This window comes from Lingula anatina, chromosome 6 (genome assembly GCF_051362555.1).
Source record: "Lingula anatina isolate TDL-2025a chromosome 6, LinAna3.0, whole genome shotgun sequence".
Lineage (NCBI taxonomy): Eukaryota > Metazoa > Brachiopoda > Lingulata > Lingulida > Lingulidae > Lingula > Lingula anatina.
The window spans coordinates 12,595,672-12,616,525 of NC_141772.1; the positions used below are offsets into that span (position 1 = coordinate 12,595,672).

The 20,854-nt window shown below is 35.7% G+C and overlaps 1 protein-coding gene across 2 annotated transcripts; it reads right to left on the bottom strand.

The window, feature by feature from the left end:
- Nucleotides 1-463: 463 nt before the first annotated feature.
- LOC106157770 (N-acetylglucosamine-6-sulfatase) lies at nt 464-19,330 on the bottom strand. Of its 2 annotated transcripts, XR_015334963.1 has the most exons (13): nt 19,074-19,330; nt 17,349-17,408; nt 16,490-16,693; nt 16,000-16,065; nt 15,250-15,348; nt 14,237-14,407; nt 13,948-14,030; nt 5,535-5,653; nt 4,411-4,514; nt 3,508-3,723; nt 3,048-3,108; nt 2,140-2,250; nt 1,618-1,654 (listed from the first exon to the last, which is right to left on the bottom strand). XR_015334963.1 is itself a non-coding variant. In XM_013533516.2 (12 exons), exons 1-12 carry the CDS (start codon nt 19,215-19,217, stop codon nt 1,508-1,510), a joined length of 1,524 nt encoding a protein of 507 aa, XP_013388970.2. In that variant the 5' UTR covers nt 19,218-19,327; the 3' UTR covers nt 464-1,507. The 2 variants fall into 2 exon arrangements, 1 of the variants encoding a protein (XP_013388970.2); XM_013533516.2 differs by lacking the exon at nt 3,048-3,108 and having other exon boundaries at nt 464-1,654; nt 19,074-19,327.
- Between the last annotated feature and the right edge of the window lie 1,524 nt (nt 19,331-20,854).

Consider the following 20,854-nt stretch of genomic DNA (forward strand, 5'->3'; position numbering starts at 1 on the left):
TAAGGAATCACAGGTCTCGGACGCGAAGCCGACCCTCGCCCACTTGGCGTAGTGCTTGGGGCCTGCTGAAGGCGAACGATCCGTTTGGTAACTATGCCAGGCCTGAAATTGCTGGCTATATACGGGCCTGTCCAAATTCTAATTTCAAGGGAGGCTGTTGGTGTGATTTTTTGCAGAAACCCAAGGGGGTCAGGACCCCCCAAAATCCACTGTCACATATAATCGGTCTCTGTCGGTAACATATTCTAGGGACTTCTATGTAGCATGAAAATTCATGCGTTAGCACTCTATTGACCATCAGAATCGTCAATATGAATGCTAACGCATGAATTTTCGTGCTAGGTTTCGAGCGCTTGAGAACACAAGTATAAACCTCTCACAAATTAATGAGTCACAGCAAAATATCACTACACCACAGTAAAATAATACATCAAAAAAAAGATTAAGAAACAACAAATTAAGCTGTTTATCAATGTCTGTTTTTTATTGATTGCAAACGTCTTCAACAAAAATATGTCACCATAACCTCTTTTCTTGCTCTTATCTTTATGATATTATATATTTGGATCTACCGGTACAATAATAAATAATGATTTTGTCTTCCATTTAAAGAAAGACAAGAGAATTGCACTTCTTTCAGTGGCAAAATATTTCTGTTCTACCTGTACACGATACTATTTCCCATATTTTATACCACAATCTGTTAAAAAGGTGCCTTATCTAAAACTACATACATATACACGTACTGTAACTATGACCCTTAACCAGGGCCACAGATTGATTTTTCACTAAATATTTACGGATAATGTCTCTGGCTAAATGTAGTCAATCTTCTGGTGGAAAATGTGCCTATAATATCTGTCACCCTGGTAGAGGGTAAACCAACCACAGGTCTAGCCAGATCAGGCTGTATTTCAACTAGGGAGAGTGATGAGTATAGGCGTACCATGCAACCTGGTAAAAAAACTTGTGGGTTGATTTTATTCTTGTGAAAAACAGGCCTTTTTTTTCCTTGAAAGCATTAGATTTCATATTTATTACCATGATGCAAATAAAACCTTTGATAAATGTGGTAGTTAGAGCAATAGTAAACTTGCTAAAAAACACTACTTCACATACTCAGTAGAATGGAATGCTGATTAAAGACTTACTGACAAATGTATCTGTCCTTTTAAAGTATACCAGGAATAAAATGAATTTTTGCTTTTAGCTTTTATTTTCTAGACTAATTGATAAAATTAAAGAGAATTTTTGAAATAAATATTTTCAACAGTATCTTTATAACTGTAATTATAAATATCCAAATATCCACAGTTTCATAAAAAAAGTTTTTCAATTTTCAAAAAAAAAAAAAGTTTTTCAAAACTCAAAACATTATTTTTGTAAACATATAATATGTTTACAAAAATAATGTTTTGATATTATAAATTTCAAAATGCAGACACAATGAAACTATTTAAAAACCAAGCCAGGCACCATGACCTGAATTAACAAGTACATGGCATGGTCATATCTTGTGACAAGAGGGTCCCTGACAGACAGACAGCTCCATTAACTTCTTTCTCTGGTCCATAAGTACTGATTTACCCACTGTTTGGATGGCATTGGAGAGCTGGTCGGGGTCTTTATTCAGGTCATAAAATTCCTCAAAATTCTGAAAAGAGGTATTTGCTCATTATAATAATGCATGCATTAATAATTCTTGGAAAATATTGTTTTTAGTGCTTAAGTCTTTTTTATTGGCTCTACAAAAGCCTCCTATATTCTTGTTCACACACATACGCACTTAAACACACATCATCAAAACAAGAAGTTTCCTATTCCAGAAAAAAAAAAAAAAAAAAAACACTGCAATGCATAAACCCTAAAATTTAATCTGGAAGAAAAATTAAAGCAAAATGGCTTCAACAACCATATGCCGTTTGATTTATCAGAATTACTGTCTTATCTATGATAACATAAAATGAATTACATATATTGATTAAATTATGAAAGAAAGAATAAATGATAAAATAAATATATTGATTAATAAACAAAAAAAGAAAAGCCAACTTATGAAAACAAAATTCAGGAGAAAATAAAAAAAAGAAAGTCGACTCTAAACAAGAATATTTAAACAACCTTGGACTCCCAGCTCACCTCAGTGTCCTCAAACACACAGTACATGTAGTTGGTGTCTGCTGAGAGCGTCCTTACGCAGCTGTACGTGTTGTTCTTGGCATCCTCACACACACAAATTTTGTTGCAGTGCTACAATAACCACATAGAGCAAATCAGAGACCCATTGTGACAGGACTATGGTAGTCACAGGAATACAACACAATTAATTTTATTTCATGCCGGGTATAAATTCTATAAATAATGCAATATTTAGACATGAAGTCTAGTAAGATAGAAAATGGAAAATCTTTCTACTTAAAATATACAAATACGTACGCATAAATCTACTAAGATAGTATATGAAAAATCTTTCTATGAAAAATATAGAAAATGCTAGATCTAATTAATTGTGAAAAACAAACATTTCTACACACAATGCTCACTTATATAGATGCATAAAACAACGTAAACATGTATTACCCCCTGTATTACACAGTTTCACTACATGTATATGCATAAAGGTTACACAGGCTATATTAGTGATTTAAACTCATCTGAACAATGATGCTGTGCTTTAATTAATACTTCTAAAAGATCATTTCATATTTTTGGCCCAAGATATGAAAAGGATTTTTTGCCATATGTTACTGATTAAATCTGGGGATATTTCTACTTTTCTTTTCCACTCTAAGGTTGTAATTTGTTATTCTTTCCTGGAAAAGGTCAAAGATGTAGGAAGGTGCAATTAAGCCCATTTATAGCTTTGTAAACCTCTAAAGCAAGCATGTACGTGTACATATTTAGCCTGTTCAAGTTCAAAGTGCTATAAATCCAGGGTCCCATATGATTAGTACAGGTTAGGGTTAGCTGGAAGTTATGGAGTCAGTGAGTATAGGGGACAGATATTAATTGGGCCAATATATGAGACAAATACATGTATATGTTACCTGTACAAAAAATATGGGGAACAGATTACACCTCACTGCAGGCAACTACTAATTACCATTCCTGTCACGTCATCAACTCAAAAGATTTTACAGATTCAAATGTGATTTTCAAACATAACATCATTTCAAGTTCTATAATTTTTTGTTACAAAAATCAAACATTTTGACTGAATATGAAGCTACCAACTTGAAAACCAGCAGGAATATTCTTATCAAAATTATAATTGTTAACATAGCTTATCAGTAATGTACGTCTTAATTTTACAATGTTTGTGAAATTACAGCTCCACAGTCTTGTTCAAAATTACAGTCCTTGTTTTTTAATTCAATGTATTATACTTAGCAATCCAAATGTGAAACCAGTTAGTAATCAACTTTTTATGTCTGCCAAATGCTAAAAATGAAAAAAAGCATACGCAGTGATGCAGAATCAATTAAACAACCACAAATGAAGACTTACAGACAGGTCCATGTGATCAAATTGAGGGCATTTTGGAATAATCTCGTTGTACGCCCCCTGGTGTTCAATCACAAAACTCTCTCGCCAACTGGAGGCTGGAATTGTGGCATTCTGCGCTAGAAGGTTGTGGAAAGACATGCCGTCCATTTGTGATGGGGCAGTCTGGGCAGACAGAGCTATAAATGTTGGTGCCAAGTCGATGTTTAAAATGATTTCCTGCAATGAGATATTAATTTTGCATTTCCTGTGAGATATAAAATTACAATATATTAATAAATCCATTTCCATCAGTAATACTGTATGTTTGTATCGTATATTATTCTATATGCATGCTTTTCAATTTAGCAAAGATCAGGCCTGTAGCCAGGTGGGGTTCGGGGGGTTGAAAGCACCACCCCTTATGCTGGGAGAAGGTCCACTCTGGGTAAAATTTGATCTAGGTACATGAAGTTTTTATGGGAGTTTTTCAGAAAAAAAAAGAACCTCCCTAATGAAATTGCTGGCTATATGTACGGGCCTGAAGATCTATAGGCCTACTGCAGAAGTACATGTAGGCCTACAATATTCTAACCAATATGCAGCAGCCACAATGGTCAGTGTTGCACGTAATATCACTTATCGCACAGCCTGTGCTTCAAACAAAATTTGGCCGGCTTACACTCTCGCCTGAATTTTTTATACCTTAATTTTGGTGCATTCATCATATCATTCGAAGTGCCAACCATGCATGCAATTAATTAAGTCAGCTACGTATACACTATACTCTTCTTCTACTGTACAACAATGTATGTGATAAATACAAGACCAAATTACATCTTGGCTACATTTCGTTAAAAATCTGCTCTTGTATATTGCATATACAGGGGAGGATTCATGTTGTAATTAGTAGGGCCTATACATCACCTCTCTGAGCTGACCAGCCTTGATGCCCGGTCCTCTGACCATCAGGGGTACTCGCACATCAAACTCATATGGTAGCCGCTTGTTATGTGGCATAGAAAACTGACCTTTAAAATAAATAATTAAAAAGTTGATATAGGCCTCATTCAGAAAATGGGAATAACTAGTCTGAGGGTCAATTATAGCCAATCCCTATGGGATATCTACAGGGTATTTAGTGGGGGGGGGGGGGGGGGGGGGCGTCTTGATAGTCCGAAGGTTAACTGGTCCGAAGATTCATTGGTCCGAAAAATGGTAACATTTTCATCGGTTAAATTTTTAATCAAAGGTTCATTGAATTGGTCCAAGATTCTATATATAGTGAATATTCCGACCAATGAACCTTTGGACTATTGAACCTTCGGACTAATGCTACAGACCCATTTAGTGTCTATTACTGGATATTAGATGGCAAGCTTTGTAGTGGGTTGCCATATTTGACCCTCAGAGTAGGTACTAGTCCCCTTTTCTGAATATGGCCATATAGCTATTACAGTTTATCTACACCATTGTCCTCATTAAGATCTAATGTTGCAACCAATTATGTTACATGTATACATTAATTCTACATTTTTCATTTTATCACTTTTTAGTGTGCATTATTCTATTATTGATTGTCTTTTCAAGTGTCTGTTACAACCTCTGTTACATCTTAATTCAGCAACTTTGCACTCATGTACACTTTTCAGTGTAAAAAAATTGGATGCTCTTATATAATACGTTTATGAAAGTGGCATTCAGACACATACACTAATTAATATGGAAAACAAAGTTTTAACCAGGGGCGGATTAAGGGCGTCTTCTGGGTCTTCCGGAAGACGGTCAGATTTTCAAGTTTACATTGACGGGTATCTATTTTTTTTCTGTCGGAAGACGGTCAAAAATGGAGGATGAATCAACAAAGATAATTTGGAAGACTGTCAGAAAAAAACTCTGGATCCGCCCCTGTTAACCATACATTTTATACCTTAATTCTTGACATGAAAGTGGAATAAACCAACTTCAAATAAAACTGTGCATAAGGCTGAAGATCTCAGAGAAAACTCCAACTTTGTTATTATTTTCCTCATTTAATCTCCATTTCTTACCAAGATGATAGCCATTGTCGGAGGAATAAAACAAGTAGGTATTGTCCAGCAGTTTTCGCTGAGTTAACAAGTTGATCACATTCTCAACCATATCATCCACTGACAGCAAGGTGCGCCATCTATAAATGGAAAGTTTACACTTGTCACAAACAACTAAAGGATCAGAGTGGAGATACCTGCATGGGTATTGTACCACCAGCTGTAGTTAGTGCATTCGTATGGAAAACAAAAACAAAAAAAAAAAAAAACAAAACAAAACAAAAAAAAACAACACCTCCATTTCCCAGAGATTATCATACAAACTTTGGATTGACCCATCTCCAAGGGGACTTGCTTAATTGCAATTAACTTAAAGGGATAATAACTCTTCGTATGAAATCTATATTTCACAATAAAAACATTGTGAATAACTCATAGAAATATAATATATTCTGTTTTACCACAAAAACGGCAGTTATAGCTATTATTCTGATATCTGAGCATGTCTTTAGACCACGTGACCTCCACTGATGGCTATATTCTGTTAAAATCTCTTAAAGGATTTGCTTCATACCGTCAGAATGGCCTCAACGGAACATATTCTTCAGAAAACATGCCCAACTAACGATATCTTTATCCAAATACACAAATTAAAAGCTCATTTTGTAAATTTTTGGCTTTAAAAAACGTCCTATTTGCTCGGCCTGGGAGTTAATGAGCTACGTGGTCACGTGGCCCGATGACGACAATCGAACCACTGGAGAACAGAGCGTGCTTAGCTGTCAAACTGAGCCGCATTGTCTACCTGTAAGATGACTTCTCTGGCTTCTGATAAAAGTTAATACTCATTCAAATCTCTTACCCGAGGGATCTAAATCCTCATGAAGCTGTGTAAAACCATTCCCTTCTAGTCAATTCTTTAACGAGCATTTAATTATGGTTATCCCAAGTTGTATAAAACACTGCATTTGAATGAGTAAAGGGTACTGTGGATTATTGCATATGAGGGCCATGTTATTTGTGGAATTAAATTAATTTTATTAAACCGCTGACACTCCGTCTTGGATACTTTTCTTAAACTGAGGTAAACGAAGACCGTTACCTTTACAAGTCCCATCTTAATCATCCATCTAACTGGAACTTCCTTTACCTCTTAATTAGAGGGTTAAATGGCTGGCGATATTTATCTCAGGTAAAAATCTACCTGTGCTTTAGTTTCAAAGAGCAGCTCCCGCAGACCTGGGGGTACTAGATAAAATCTGAACACCGGGTTTATTGAGGAGCTAGAGAAACAAAGGAAGAATTTTTCCTGCACAGCTTCATAGGAATTTTAGCACGGACTTGATCCAGCTTAGACCTTCTAATTAACAGGGTGACATGGGCAATTTTCAAATACAAAATAAACAAATAATAAAACTATATTTCAGTTAGCCTCCTCTTAAATAAATATACCGTTCTGGATAAATTAGAACATTTATTAAATCGACAGAAAATTTTTGACTTAAATGATGATTTTATTATTAATGGAAATTAAGCTACTATATGGGGCACATTTGCTGAGATTACGCTGTTCTTGATGTTTTGCGTTAGTCTACATTTTGCTGTGCGTGCTTGGAATTTTTTTATTTTTTATACTCACGTATGTAAAACTGCACATTTAGTAAACATTCAAGTAATGATTTTTCCCATGCTACTTATAGCAAACAATGCTCTTTTACCTTGATCTGCTACATGTCTTTGGGTTTGACAAAGCATACAAATTTGCAAAAAGTTTTGTGTACAGACGCAGAACTTGTATTTCAAGGTATAAAATGATAAATCTTTTAAATTATTTTATACTTCAGATGAAATAACATTCAGAAACAAATCCTCAAAGCATAAACGAATTAGGATTACGAACCATTTTAGTACATAAGTTCCTATTTTTTTCTTTAATATACCGCTCTTTTTTTCTGTTTGTTCTTCAACACGTTTTCTTCCACGGAAGTAATGCCTGGGCATACGCATGCTTCAAGTTACCCTGAGAGCAATTACTTTTATTAATGTTCGCAACGGTGTTTGAACTCAATTGTTTAAATATTGATATTAAACGTCATTTACAAATACCAATAAAATCACCCCATGAAATAAATGAGATATTTTGAAAAATATGAAAGCCCACCAAGACTATTTTGATACCTGTTATTACCTGGGTTGGGAAGTGCCGCGGTGCATTATTAACAGGTTTGTTGTAAACGAGCTTTTGGTCAACTAAAATGCATTTAAAATGCATCAGCAATCAGTAAGTTTGCCAACTGATGACAGTTAATCTGAAAGACTACCAGCTCTTGATATGATCTAAACCACCTGAGGTGACCATGATCTAGAGCATCGCAACTATATTGTCACCGAAGTTAGTAAGTCACGGAAGACCGTCACAGACAAAGAAAGATTGTCAACGAGAGCTGCAATTTTGGTGAATCCCACGGCAACACACCGAGGCATAACGAAAATTCCTCAACTCCGTTCAACACAACTTTCCTTCCCAGCTAGAATGGGAGCCCCGGCTGCCCACAGGAGCCCAGGCTGCCAGAGAGACTGCCAGGGAGACTGTCCTTTTGCAGTAGGGGCTCCAGTGTGCAGTCTCCTTGAGCAGGCAGACTGCAAAGGGGGCTGCAATAACTTAAATATTTTTGCAGGGGACTGCAAAGGAGGCTGCAATAACTTAGGCATTTTTGCAGGGGACTGCAAAGGGGGCTTCAATAACTTCAACATTTTGCAGGGGACTGCATAGGAGGCTGCAATAACTTAGGCATTTTTGCAGGAGACTGCAAAGGGGGCTGCAATAACTTAAATATTTTGCACGGGACTGCGAAGGAGGCTGCAATAACTGACATTTTTAACGTTGCCCAACGTATGCAATAAAAAACCCAATAGTTACTTAAAAAGTGTTTCTATTCGCAACTGAGAAGCATGTATGCTAATCTTTTGATCAGTTATCAGGCTTAAAAGAAAACATTTTCTTTTTATTAAGAGCTTGTCAAAATGACTTTAAAATTGTTTGGGTTAAAAGCAGTTGTTGGCTTTAATCCTCCAAGCTATATATACACTCATATATAGTACATTTACTTCACCTATAAAAAATAACTGAGTGAACAGATTTATATTTTTTAAATAATGCTGTGAAAATATATGCTTAACCATTGCTATTATTATCATTGAAATTAGACAAATGATTGAAGTCTTATTTTAATATACAATTGCACAATGTATAAATTTTAAACCTCACAGTTAGCATCAATTTAAGTTGGACTTAAAATCAACTGGTAACTTTCAATAGACCAAATTCATTTCAAGTTAGGGGCATGTTTATCTTAACTGTCAGTTTGATATAAACAGTCCACCTACAGCTTGCTCAATGAGATCAAATTACTATACTGGACAGTACATAGCACAGTTTAAACAGGCAGTTGTCCGTTGGGCTGATTCAAATATCTAAGCCAGAAGCTATAGGTCAGGAATGTTCTAAGGAAGAGGCAAGAAATCTGAAAACATTGATTTCTGGATTGAAAAAGAAGACATTTTTAGGAAATATAGAAAGAAAAATGAAGAGATAAAGAGACAGGATAAGAAGTGAGCATGCAAGCCTTTTTGGTTTTGTATTTTCCTACATGTATAGTTTACTGATGCACCAGGATCCATAGAGCCTTGGAAAGTGTTCAATTTTAACCCAGCACTTTGAATTCTGTTTGTGGTTTTGAAAAGTACTTGGAATTGCTATTAGGCTAGAAAAAGGTTTGCATTTAACCATTTTGGTCCTTGTAAAAATCTTATTTTAAATTCTTTAGTTTTTGGCATGAATATCAACAATAATTCACAGATGAGGATAATTACCTTTTAAAACATCTCTGTACATTTCATCATCATGCAGTGTGTTAAAAATACCAAGTTTAAATGAAATGAGCCTTTTTTCCTTTGGTATGTACACTTTAAAATTGTATTAGTGTATAACTTGCCCTCATTAGTTGAAAAAACCTTAAAAATTACTTGAAATATTGCTGTTATGTGTCTGTATATATGAATCCTGGTCAGTGAATTCTGTGATAGAGTTTTTGGAATGATTAAATAACATACAGTAGAATTCCCAGCCCTCTGCTAATATGGGCTTTGTAAAAAAATATATATATGTAAAGCAGTAAACTGAAGTAAATTGTATGGAGAGAAATAAACCAATATGTTAGATATAAATGGATCAGATAACATACATTTTATGATCAAGGGGAAATTTTGTATTTAGATTTGAACTTAAATACATACTTTGGAGAAAGATTATTTCTAAATTCCTTTTGATAAATGTAATTATTGTTTGAATAGGGGCCGTAGCAATAGTCCGAAGGTTCAATAGTCCGAAGGTTCATTGGTTCGAATATTCACTATAGAACCTTTGGATCAATGAACCCTTGATTAAAAAATCGATGAAAATGTTACCACTTTTCGGACCAATGAACCTTCGGACCAATGAACCTTCGGACTATCGAGACGCCCCCGTTTGAATATACAAAAAATAAATAAATAAATAAAATATATAAATAAAAAGATTTTACCAAATTTTATTTTGCCAGTTGCCTAGGGAGACTGCAGAGTAGACTGCTAGAGGGGCTGCCAAGCAGACTGCTAGGGGGACTGCCAAGCAGACTGCCAGGGGGGCTGCCAAGCAGACTGCTAGGGGGGCTGCCAAAGCAGACTGCTAGGGGGACTGCCAAGCAGACTGCTAGGGGGGCTGCCAAGCAGACTGCTAGGGGGGCTGCCAAGCAGACTGCTAGGGGGGCTGCCAAGCAGACTGCTAGGGGGACTGCCCAGGCAGTCCCTCTGGCAGCGCGTTCCAAAAATGCAAATTAAGACTGCCAGGGAGACTGCCAAGCAGACTGCTAGGGGGGCTGCCAAAGCAGACTGCTAGGGGGACTGCCCAGGCAGTCCCTCTGGCAGCGCGTTCCAAAAATGCAAATTAAGACTGCCAGAGGGACTGCCAAGCAGACTGCCAAGGGGGCTGCCAAGCAGACTGCTAGGGGGACTGCCAAGCAGACTGCTAGGGGGGCTGCCAAGCAGACTGCTAGGGGGGCTGCCAAAGCAGACTGCTAGGGGGACTGCCCAGGCAGTCCCCCTGGCAGCGCGTTCCAAAAATGCAAATTAAGACTGCCAAGGGGACTCCCTCCATACTTAAGGATACCTGCAAAGGAGGCTGCTATGGGAGCGGGGACTGCTAGGGAGACTGCAAAGCAGGCTCCATGGGGGGACTGTAAAGGAGACTGCAAGCAGACTGCAAAGGGGACTACTTTTCTAGCTGGGTTAACTTCTCCGTCTGTATGCACCATGCAGCTCAGTTGAGTCTCATAGACCTTTATCGTGATTGTCGTCACAGTACCACGTGACCCAGATCTGTTGCTTAGTTTATGCATATTGAGGTGAGGTTTACTAAAATGCTTTTTGTCTATAGATTGTTTTTATAATTTTTAAATGACGGGGATCGATTAAAACGTAACTGTAGTGTATAGATTAAGTGTTGGATCTTCAGAATTCGAGAAATGGATTTTTATATGACTATTGTCCTTTAAGAGATTTTAACAAAAAACCAAACTTTTTAGAAAAAAAACAGGGACTTACTTTGAATGTAAAAATGGATTCATTAAACATTGGTAAGTATATATGGGAAAATTGTTGGTTACTCCAGGAAAATTCATTTTTTGGACGAAACGAAGAGTTATTATCCCTTTAAGCAGCTTAGTTGTCTGTCAAGCCTTGTAACTTTAGCTGGTAGGGGGGGTAATTAACTATGTATCGTTTAGCAGCTTTAGCAAGTGTGCCAGACATCTACCATAAGCCAATTAAGCAGAATTAAGCCAGAAAATAACCCCCGAAGATGGACCGAACCTGTTAGATCGATCTACAAAAGCTCATATACAAAATGCAGTAAACAAGAGATCCCAATATTTTTGTTGAAAATTACAATTTATAACAAAATCATGGGGAAAAGTAAAAGGTTAAATCCAATTTGTGAAGTAGTTCAAAGGTCAAATTCAAGGTCCCAGGAAGACTGTCAACATATATGAGTTCCTATACTGAAGTTCAATAGTAAATATGTATTAGTGCAAGTTTTGGAGACATAAATTAAGGGACAGAAAATTTGCAAAGTTCACTGCATGGTAAAAAGTAGGTCAAAGGTCAATTTCACAGTTACAGTTAGATTGCCAGTATATGACTTCCTATTCACATTTAATAGTAACTATGGTGTATCTCTGCCAGTTTTGGGTATATAAGGGACAGAAAATTTGCAAAGTTCACTCCATGGTAAAAAGTAGGTCAGAGGTCAATTTCATGGATACAGTTATATTGCCAGTATATGACTTCCTATTCACACTTAATAGTAACTATGGTGTATCTCTGCCAGTTTTGGGTATATAAAGGACAGAAAATTTGCACAGTTCACCCCTTACGAAAAAGTCCTATAGGATCCTATAGGATCCTATAGGACTTTTTCGTAAGGGACTCCATGGCAAAAAGTAGGTCAGAGGTCAATTTCATGGATACAGTTAGATTGCCAGTATGTATATATATATATATATATATATATATATATATATATATATATATGACTTCCTATTCAAGTTCAATAGTATAGGGCCATTTCTGCTTCCTGTAATTTTGAAGTTACTACATGACATTTTAATTTCACCATTGAATATTGTGATGTTGTACTTTTTGATATAGCACACAACACATAAATCGTATGAAAAACACTTTTTTTTTGAAAACTTATTTGCAATATTAAACAATATTTACCGGTACCTGCATAATTATCACTGCTTCATTATTATGGACACCTATCTGGCAGAGAACTTAAAGGGATAATAACTCTTTGTTTCGGCCAAAAAATGAATTTTCCTGGAGTAAACAACAATTAATGAATGGTTAAACAATGGTTAATGAATCAATTTCTACATTCAAAGTTAGTCCCTGAATTTTTTCTAAAAAGTTTTTTTTCTTTTTTTTGTAATTATCTCTTAGGAGATTATAACTGTGTACAGAAATGTATGGAGGTCTCGTGGTCCAATAACAAGCTCAGATATCAGAATAATAGCTATAACTGCCATTTTTGTGGTAAAACAGAATATGTTTTATTTCTATGAGTTATTCACAATGTTTTATTGTGAAATATAGATCTCATATGAAGAGTTATTATCCCTTTAACTTATGGGAGTTTACAGTATCAACAAGTGTGTTTTACGTAATCTCATTTAATGGCCACTTGAATCTTAATTGACTTTATAGCAATGAACTTATACCCAAGGGAAAATTACAAATGTGACTAGTAAAGGTCTTCAGGCCCATATAAGTCACACCTTAAAAAGATGCAGAAAATAGGTCATTTTGTCAATTTTGATACAATAATAAATAATGTTTATAACAGCACAATCAACACTTAAAGGGATAATAACTCTTTGTATGAGATCTATATTTCACAAGACATTGTACATGTGACCCATGCAGGCCATTTTGAAAATGGTGGCCATCTTGAAGAGGTTGTGTGAGGCATCATGTAGTATTTAACATATAGCACAAATTTGTGTGTGACCTTGGTAATAAAAATGATTTATTTAATAATAAAAGTGAACCAAAGCCCACGTCATGGAAATTTGCATTTCAGGGCGGCCATGTTGAATATTTAAAATTGACTGCTTTTAACCTCATCCAAATTTAACCAAATACCATATAAAAATGAAAATATGTCTACTTTGTATAATCCACCCCAAAATAACTAAATAACTATGTGGACATTACAATTTTGATTTTATATGTATTAAAGATTGGGAACAAAAAGAGAAAATTTGACCAATTTTTTTAATGAACAACAGCAGCCATCTTGAAAACGGCGGCCATCTTGAAATTCTGGCATGGTGTTTTTTTTAGCCCATAAGCTCCCTCATCACAAAACATGTAAAGGCCATATGACACACAGTGTTTTAGTTATGTTTATCAATGATTTGTATTCTTAGAAAAAATGCAAAAAAAAAAACAGGTGGCCATCTTGGATTTTGCCCGTTTCCATGGTTACGCAGGCAATTGCCATTTCCACATCATGGCTAACTTTGACCAGCAGACTCTTAGCTTTCAAATGGTATATAATTCAGGTCTGTGTATAAAGGGGACACTAAACTCCTTAAATAAAGCACTTTTTGGGGTTTTGCCGCTCACTTAAGTGACGTGGCAGCGGAGACGGCGCACAAAAACCATATGTGTAAAACCATGTGTTCCGATAAAAAGAAATAAGTTACATCAAATATTCATAAGTCTCTACTAACTCCATACTTTCAATAAATTTGAAAATGAACCTCTAAAGGCATGAGAGATATTAAAAAAAATTCTAAATTTGTATGTATATGCTGCACACCATATGTACCTGCGCCTAAAAAGCTTATCTATGTGGGCAATGCCATCAGCAGGCATAGGAAACTGGGCCTGCCTTATCAACCAGTGCTTGTCCTGAAATATTATTAAGTGTTTCTTGAAATATCATTATCTGGTTTATATTAGTAATATTGCATAGTAATATCTTATAAAGTAAATAATATAATATAATATAATATAATATAATATAATATAATATAATATAATATAATATAATATCAGCAGAGAGAGAGAGAGAAAGAGAGAGAGAGATGTTATTCAGTCTGCAATGAAGCATTCACCTTCCCATACACATTAAAGCTTCCATTCCTTGGTGCCTTGGTGTCATTAAAACTGTTATTGTACTGGGGGGCTGGGATTAAGGGTCCATGGCAGGCTGGGGTGGACAGCATCATGAAGAAGGGGCCTGAATCGGGTGACTGCAGTTGAAGGAAGTCGTCTGCTCTTTTGCTCTGAATTTATGAAAATACTGCTGCTTTCCATCTTAAGTTTTCCACATATAACGACAAGGGTAGTATGCAACTTGTGATCAGAATTTGATTGCATTTTGTGCTTCATTTTTTTTGTTCTGCAATAGTCAATGTGACATCTATTTAGTTAATTCTCTAAAAAATCCAAACATGTATTCTTTTCTACTTTTTTAATCTCCCAATGCTATGAGCTGCCTTATATATAATAAAAATAATTCGACAAATGTGTGTGTGTGTATATATATATATATATACAGGGGTACATATATCAGATATATATATATATATATATATATCAGAAAACATACATAAAATGGAAATAGTTTTAACATGATCTTGGGTTAAAAATATCAAATAAATAAGATAATATTGGCATATATATATAAAGAAAAGTTGAAAGGTATTGATTAAATTATGATGTTAAAGAGTTGCAGCAGTTTGATAAAAACTATAAAATGTTTGCTTCCTCTAAAATTTTATAGTCTTCATTAGCTTGGAAGAAATGTAAAATACTTATTATCCTGACCTTGTACCTTTTCTTTAACAATTTACTCAATTGTCAAATTTGTTACATGTGTAGCACCATATTTTGTGTATCCAAGTCATATACAGTAATTCTAATCAATCACTTAATTCTATTGAAAAAAAAAATGATGTCAGTTAGGTACATGTAGTGCCTACTTACTATAAACTTGGTTATGTCAGTAAGATAGTGCATATACTTACTATATATATATTACATGTACAGGTATATTTATGTCAATAAGGTATACAGTGCCTGTATTAAATACATATAATGTCAGTAAGATAGTGCCAGTACTTACAATGATGTTGGTAAGGTAGTCATTCTCGTAGTTGTCCTTATGGTTCTCTACTGTTCCATTCACAGACAGGTGATAATTGTAATATCTGGAGTTACCAACCTATGAAAACCAGATAACATTTTCAATAAGCACTTCACTTTTGAGAGCTGCTGTATGTGTTTCCATTTATAAGATTAAGTGCCCAACACAGATTCTGTCCTCAACTTTTTGTGGGATTAAAACTCTGGTCTGTGTTGGAGATGAGTACCATGAACAATTAATGCATTCACACAGACATGACCCATGACATGATGTGTGACCCATGACATGCGTGGCCCACTGATATGATATGAACCATTAGGTGTGTCCCATGACATGAAGTGTGACCCATCATGTGATACATGACTTGAATTGTGACCCGGCCATTACATGTGACCCGTGACTTGATGCATGACTCATTATGTGTGAACCATGACATGTGACCCATGCAGGCCTTTTCGCAGGATTGGGGGTACAGGCTGTCTAAAATTACCACCTGTAATTTCTTACAAAATTTCAGAGAGTCCAAGTATGCCTTAAGTCACTTCCAAAAAATTTTTGTGGTGAAACTGGGGCCTGGATGGTTCACTTGGAAAACCCTTGGACCCATGATATGTGTGACCTATGACATGTGACCCATATCATATGTGTGGCCCATCGTACCATGACTTCATGCCATCCAGTGACCTCTGATACTCAGAGTGAAGTGGTGTTCTAGTTACATTAGCTTACCAGCCCATTCCACCAGTCCCAGCCAGGTGGTACATGTTCTGGGCCCCCTGTCTCACGTCTGCCATACTGGAATAGACCAGAGAAAATGTTTCCTTACATATATATCTTGCAATATACCACAGTACACAGACACAAGTATGTGCAAGCATGCATGCACGTATGTGCACACATACACCTACCCACACACACACACACACACACACACACACACACACAGCTGGCCTAAAACAATTAAATTATAGGCTATCTTAGCATATGTCATCAAATAAAAATACAAAATTTGGCTAAATACTAGGCACAAAAAGTAAAAATAAAGTCAACCATGATGAAGGAGAAATTGCATGGTTATTAATGTGCATAAAAAAGGAAATAACAATGAAAATAATACCATTTAAATACTGCTTTAAAAAAAAACTTAAGTATGCACTTTAAATTGGGCTGAAACAATTTTGAAATACATGTAAAAAAATCAAAAGGTACATGTACCAACCATATTGAGATATTTCCCAGCAAAAAAAGTGGTGTATTTCTGTTTTTTGAGATACGTGATAAAAGCTCTCATCTCTGACTGATTCTGCCAGATGGGGCTACTGCAGTTCCCGTCCACGCTATTATTGACAGCACCATGGTTGTGGACACAGTTTCCAGTGAGAATACTGGATCGACTAGGGCAACACAATGGACTGGTGACAAACTGAATAATATATCAAATGGACAAATTTTAAGATTTAAGATTTTAAACATGTTTTTTCTATATAAAATTACACTTGATCATTGCAGATAAGAACCACAAAATAATGTTAGCAAAAAAAATTAAATTTATAAGTCCTGATAAACTTTGCCACTATCAATGTACTGTATGGCTCTATTCCCATAGATTTTAGATCAGTCTATCCCCGCGGGGAGTCTCACTAAATTACTTTCAGATAATCCGACTTAAATGTCCGTCCCGCCTACTACAAGCTGTAAGGGGGTAATTAACTTTCGTGTCCGCCCGGCTGACAGCTATTTAGCGTGAACCCCCAGGGAGTTAGGTCGATCTAAAGTAGGTCGATCTAATCTATGGAAATGGGGTGTATGTCACTGTCTCCTATCAAAATATACATATATGCGGATGAACCTATTTTGGCAGAACACATTGACTCACAAAAGTGTCTCTTAATGAACTTTGTGAAAATATAGTTTCATTGGATATCAAGTTTTAGTGTTAAAAGCTTTCATTTACATTACTGAATTCTATTATAAAGTTTTTCCTCACAGGGAGAGGAAAGGCGCAACCCTATATTTGGGACCCAGTCTCCATCTAGTTCTAGACATCCTGGCTCCTCCATTGCAATAAGTATACATACCATGTTCCTGAAAATGATCCCTTCATCTCCAATTAACTTCTTGGTTTTTGTCATTGGTGTCTAAAAAAAAAATTGCAATATGAGTCAATGTGCAGTATTTGAAGGTTCTAGACCCTTTAACCTGTAGCACCATTTACAGTATCTGTATATCTACTGTATTTCTTGCGCTATTAGTTCTGACTCAAAAGATGAGTGTAACTGGAATATGTACAGTATAGGTAGTAACATGCCTGCATGCTCTTGTTTCCAGATAAATATGCATTAAAAAGACTGATTTCTTAGGATATCCCCCATTTCAAAAGGGAAAATATACTTTTTGGACATCATTTTATTATTTTCATGTTTCATCATTTGTCTATTAAAATACAAAAGTTTATATGATAAATGACAAGACACTGTAGATGCTTCAATTCAGAATAAATCATAGAATAATGTTAATCTCTCTCTGAAGCTTTGTGTGGAAATTATGGATAATTTTGCCTTTTACCAAGATTGATTGATATTATATTTTGTATATATAATTCAAAGCAATTTCAATAAGTTTTGTTTTTAACCCTCTCACCCAGACCCTCTTTTGAGGTCAGTCCCTTGAATGGAAAGAATAAACATCAAGAAAGTTGTTTTGTGCTGAGGATACTACTGGTAGTTTAATTAATTGTGAAGTATGAACACAAGTTCATTATATGTTGCAATAATCACAAAGCATGTACCAAATGTTTTGTACTGAACTGAAAGAATCAAATTGGTGGACAAAAAAAAAATTGTATGATCTCAAAAAACACAAGTCTCAATGTGGCACTGGAATTGGATGGGAAAACATAACAATTACATCATTATCAGTTTTGTCTGTATCTAAATATCTCTAAATTTAAAATCTAGTCTTCATTCATCAAATATATTCCTGAAATTGTGATGGAAGTCGTCTGGGAGTTCCATTTGGATTTTTTAAAATACCAACAGTCAGTGAACTCAACCAGAAAACCGGGTATTTTCTTTAATAAGTTAATCTCGCATTTATCTATGCAGGGGAGGATCCAGGATTATTTGAAGGAGTGATAGCGCAGATGTGAAGCCGACCCCCCCCCCCTCCAAAAAAAAAAAAAAAAAAGGCATGAGATTTGGGCCCGCTGGGAGGCCCCGAAAACTTTTGGTATTTTCGAGGGTGAACAGTGCCATTTGGTACGGTTTAGTATCAGTACTATAAGTCAGCTAGTCAAAATTCTAATTCCAAGAGGGGAATATTAGTGGGATTTCTTTTCAGAAGCCGAAGAGGGGGTTCAGGACCCCCCTGACCCCCCCTCTAAATCCGCCTCTGTCTGTGTAGTGATTGCTTTGGATCTGCTTTCTTACGTTTACCACAGTCAACCCCTTTGACAAGACAGACAAAATATTAGTTGTATATATTTAAAAAAAAGAAAACATGCATAAATAATTTATAGCTACATGTACTAGTACATGTATCAGGTGACTCTTCAAATCATGTGATGCAACCTACGGCACTAATAATGTACTTGATCTTTTTTCAGTTCTACATCAAGCTATGTAGGTTACAATTTTCCTTTATGCAAAATCACTTTAATGTTGATTTATCTTACATAATTTACAATATCCCTTTGCCCCTTTTTTTTTTTTTTTTTTTTTTTTTTTGTTTTATCATACTGGGTCTTAAAAGATCTCGTGATAAAAAACAAAACAATGTTAGAAGTGCTATAAATAGTCCATTACCTCTCCTCCAATAACAGTGTCTTGATCATCTGTGAGTATGAACACGATATTTGGGGGACCCTTCTTGGATGCACATGTTTGCAGCACATTTAAAAGGATAAGCACCGACAGCATCGAAAAAATACCTCTCCCTCTACCTTCCATTCTACCTGTAGAAGTACCCGTGACGTGACAAGTGGGCGGAGCGTTGTTACGCACAATGCTTGGGGGACAAATGTGATGCGACTCCCGGTTTTCCTACCCTATTTTCTAGATTCCGGTATTGCCAGCTCGATCTTGATTTCATATATAACCCATAGCAGCAATACAAGCAATACTAGTAAAAATGACTCCAAGGTATATTTAATATTTACAAGCTAATTTTTACGTTGCTCTGACACTCAGGGTAGGTTTTCCCCATACTTTATAATGGACGGATGATAAAAAATTGCTCGTCAAAAACAGCTCGTTTTGCTATATATATATATATATATATATATATATATATATATATATATATATATATATATATATACAACTTTTTACTTCACAGCAGGATAAGAGTATGAGGAGGGACTAACCCCAGAATCACAGAAGAGATATAAAGAGAAACTGGAGCTTAGCATTTTGGAGATTTGTCCATACAAATTTCCCCGCAGTTGCTTAGGTGAACGATCGAAAGGACAGTGAAAGGAGTGACCAGAACGTGTGGTTGCCTTAGGGCCTTAATATAAATCAGTATTAAGGGGTGGGGGTGGGGGAATACAGGATTATTTAAATAGAACCACAATAACCTAGATCTATATTAGATAAATTCATAAATTTAAAGGACAATGTTCATGTAAAAATCCATTTCTCGAATTTTGAAGATACAGCACTCAATCTATACACTAGATGTATGTTTTAATCGATCCCCGCCATTTAAAAATTATAAAAACAATCTATTAGTAGAAAAAAAAGCGTTTTAGTAAACCTCACCTCAATATGCAAAAATGAAGCAACAGATCTGGGTCACGTGGTACTGTGACGACAATCACGATAAAGGTCTATGAGACCCAACTGAGCTGCATGGTGCTTACAGACGGAGAAGTTAAGGAAAGTTGTGTTGAACGGAGTTGAGGAATTTGCGTTATGCCTCGGTGTGTTGCCGTGGGATTCACCAAAATTGCAGCTCTCGTTGACAATCTTTCTTTGTCTGTGAAGGTCTTCTGTGACTTACTTATTAACTTTGGTGACAATAGTTGCGATGCTCTAGATCATGGTCACCTCAGGTGGTTTAGATCATATCAAGAGCTGGTAGTCTTTCAGATTAACTGTCATCAGTTGGCAAACTTACTGATTGCTGATGCATTTTAAATGCATTGTAGTTGACCAAAAGCTCATTTACAACAAACCTGTTAATTATGCACCGCTGCAATTCCCAAGCCAGGTAATAACAGGTATGAAACTCGTCTTGGTGGGCTTTCATATTTTTCAATATATCTCATTTATTTCATGGGGTTATTTTATTGGTATTTGTAAATGACGTTAAATATCAATACTTAAACAATTAAGTTCAAACACGGTCGCGAACATTAATAAAAGAAATTGCTCTCAGGGTATCTTGAAGCTTCCGTGGAAGAAAACGTGTTGAGGAAAAACAGGAAAAAGAGCGTTATATTAAAGAAAAAATGGGAACTGCTATAATAAAATGGTTCGTTATCCTAATTCGTTTATGCTTTGAAGATTTGTTTCTGAAGATTATTTCATCTGAAATATTAAATAATTTAAAAGATTGATTATTTTATAACTTGAAACGCAAA

Excerpts from the sequence above, each read along its gene's own strand:
- LOC106157770 (XM_013533516.2), bottom strand. The coding sequence starts at position 19,217 with ATGGAAGGTAGAGGGAGAGGTATTTTTTCGATGCTGTCGGTGCTTATC. Across the intron at positions 16,694-17,348 it reads GGATCATTTTCAGGAACATG|TTTGTCACCAGTCCATTGTG; the intron begins GTATGTATACTT and ends TATATTATTCAG. Across the intron at positions 15,349-15,999 it reads GGGACTGGTGGAATGGGCTG|GTTGGTAACTCCAGATATTA; the intron begins GTAAGCTAATGT and ends TGGTTTTCATAG.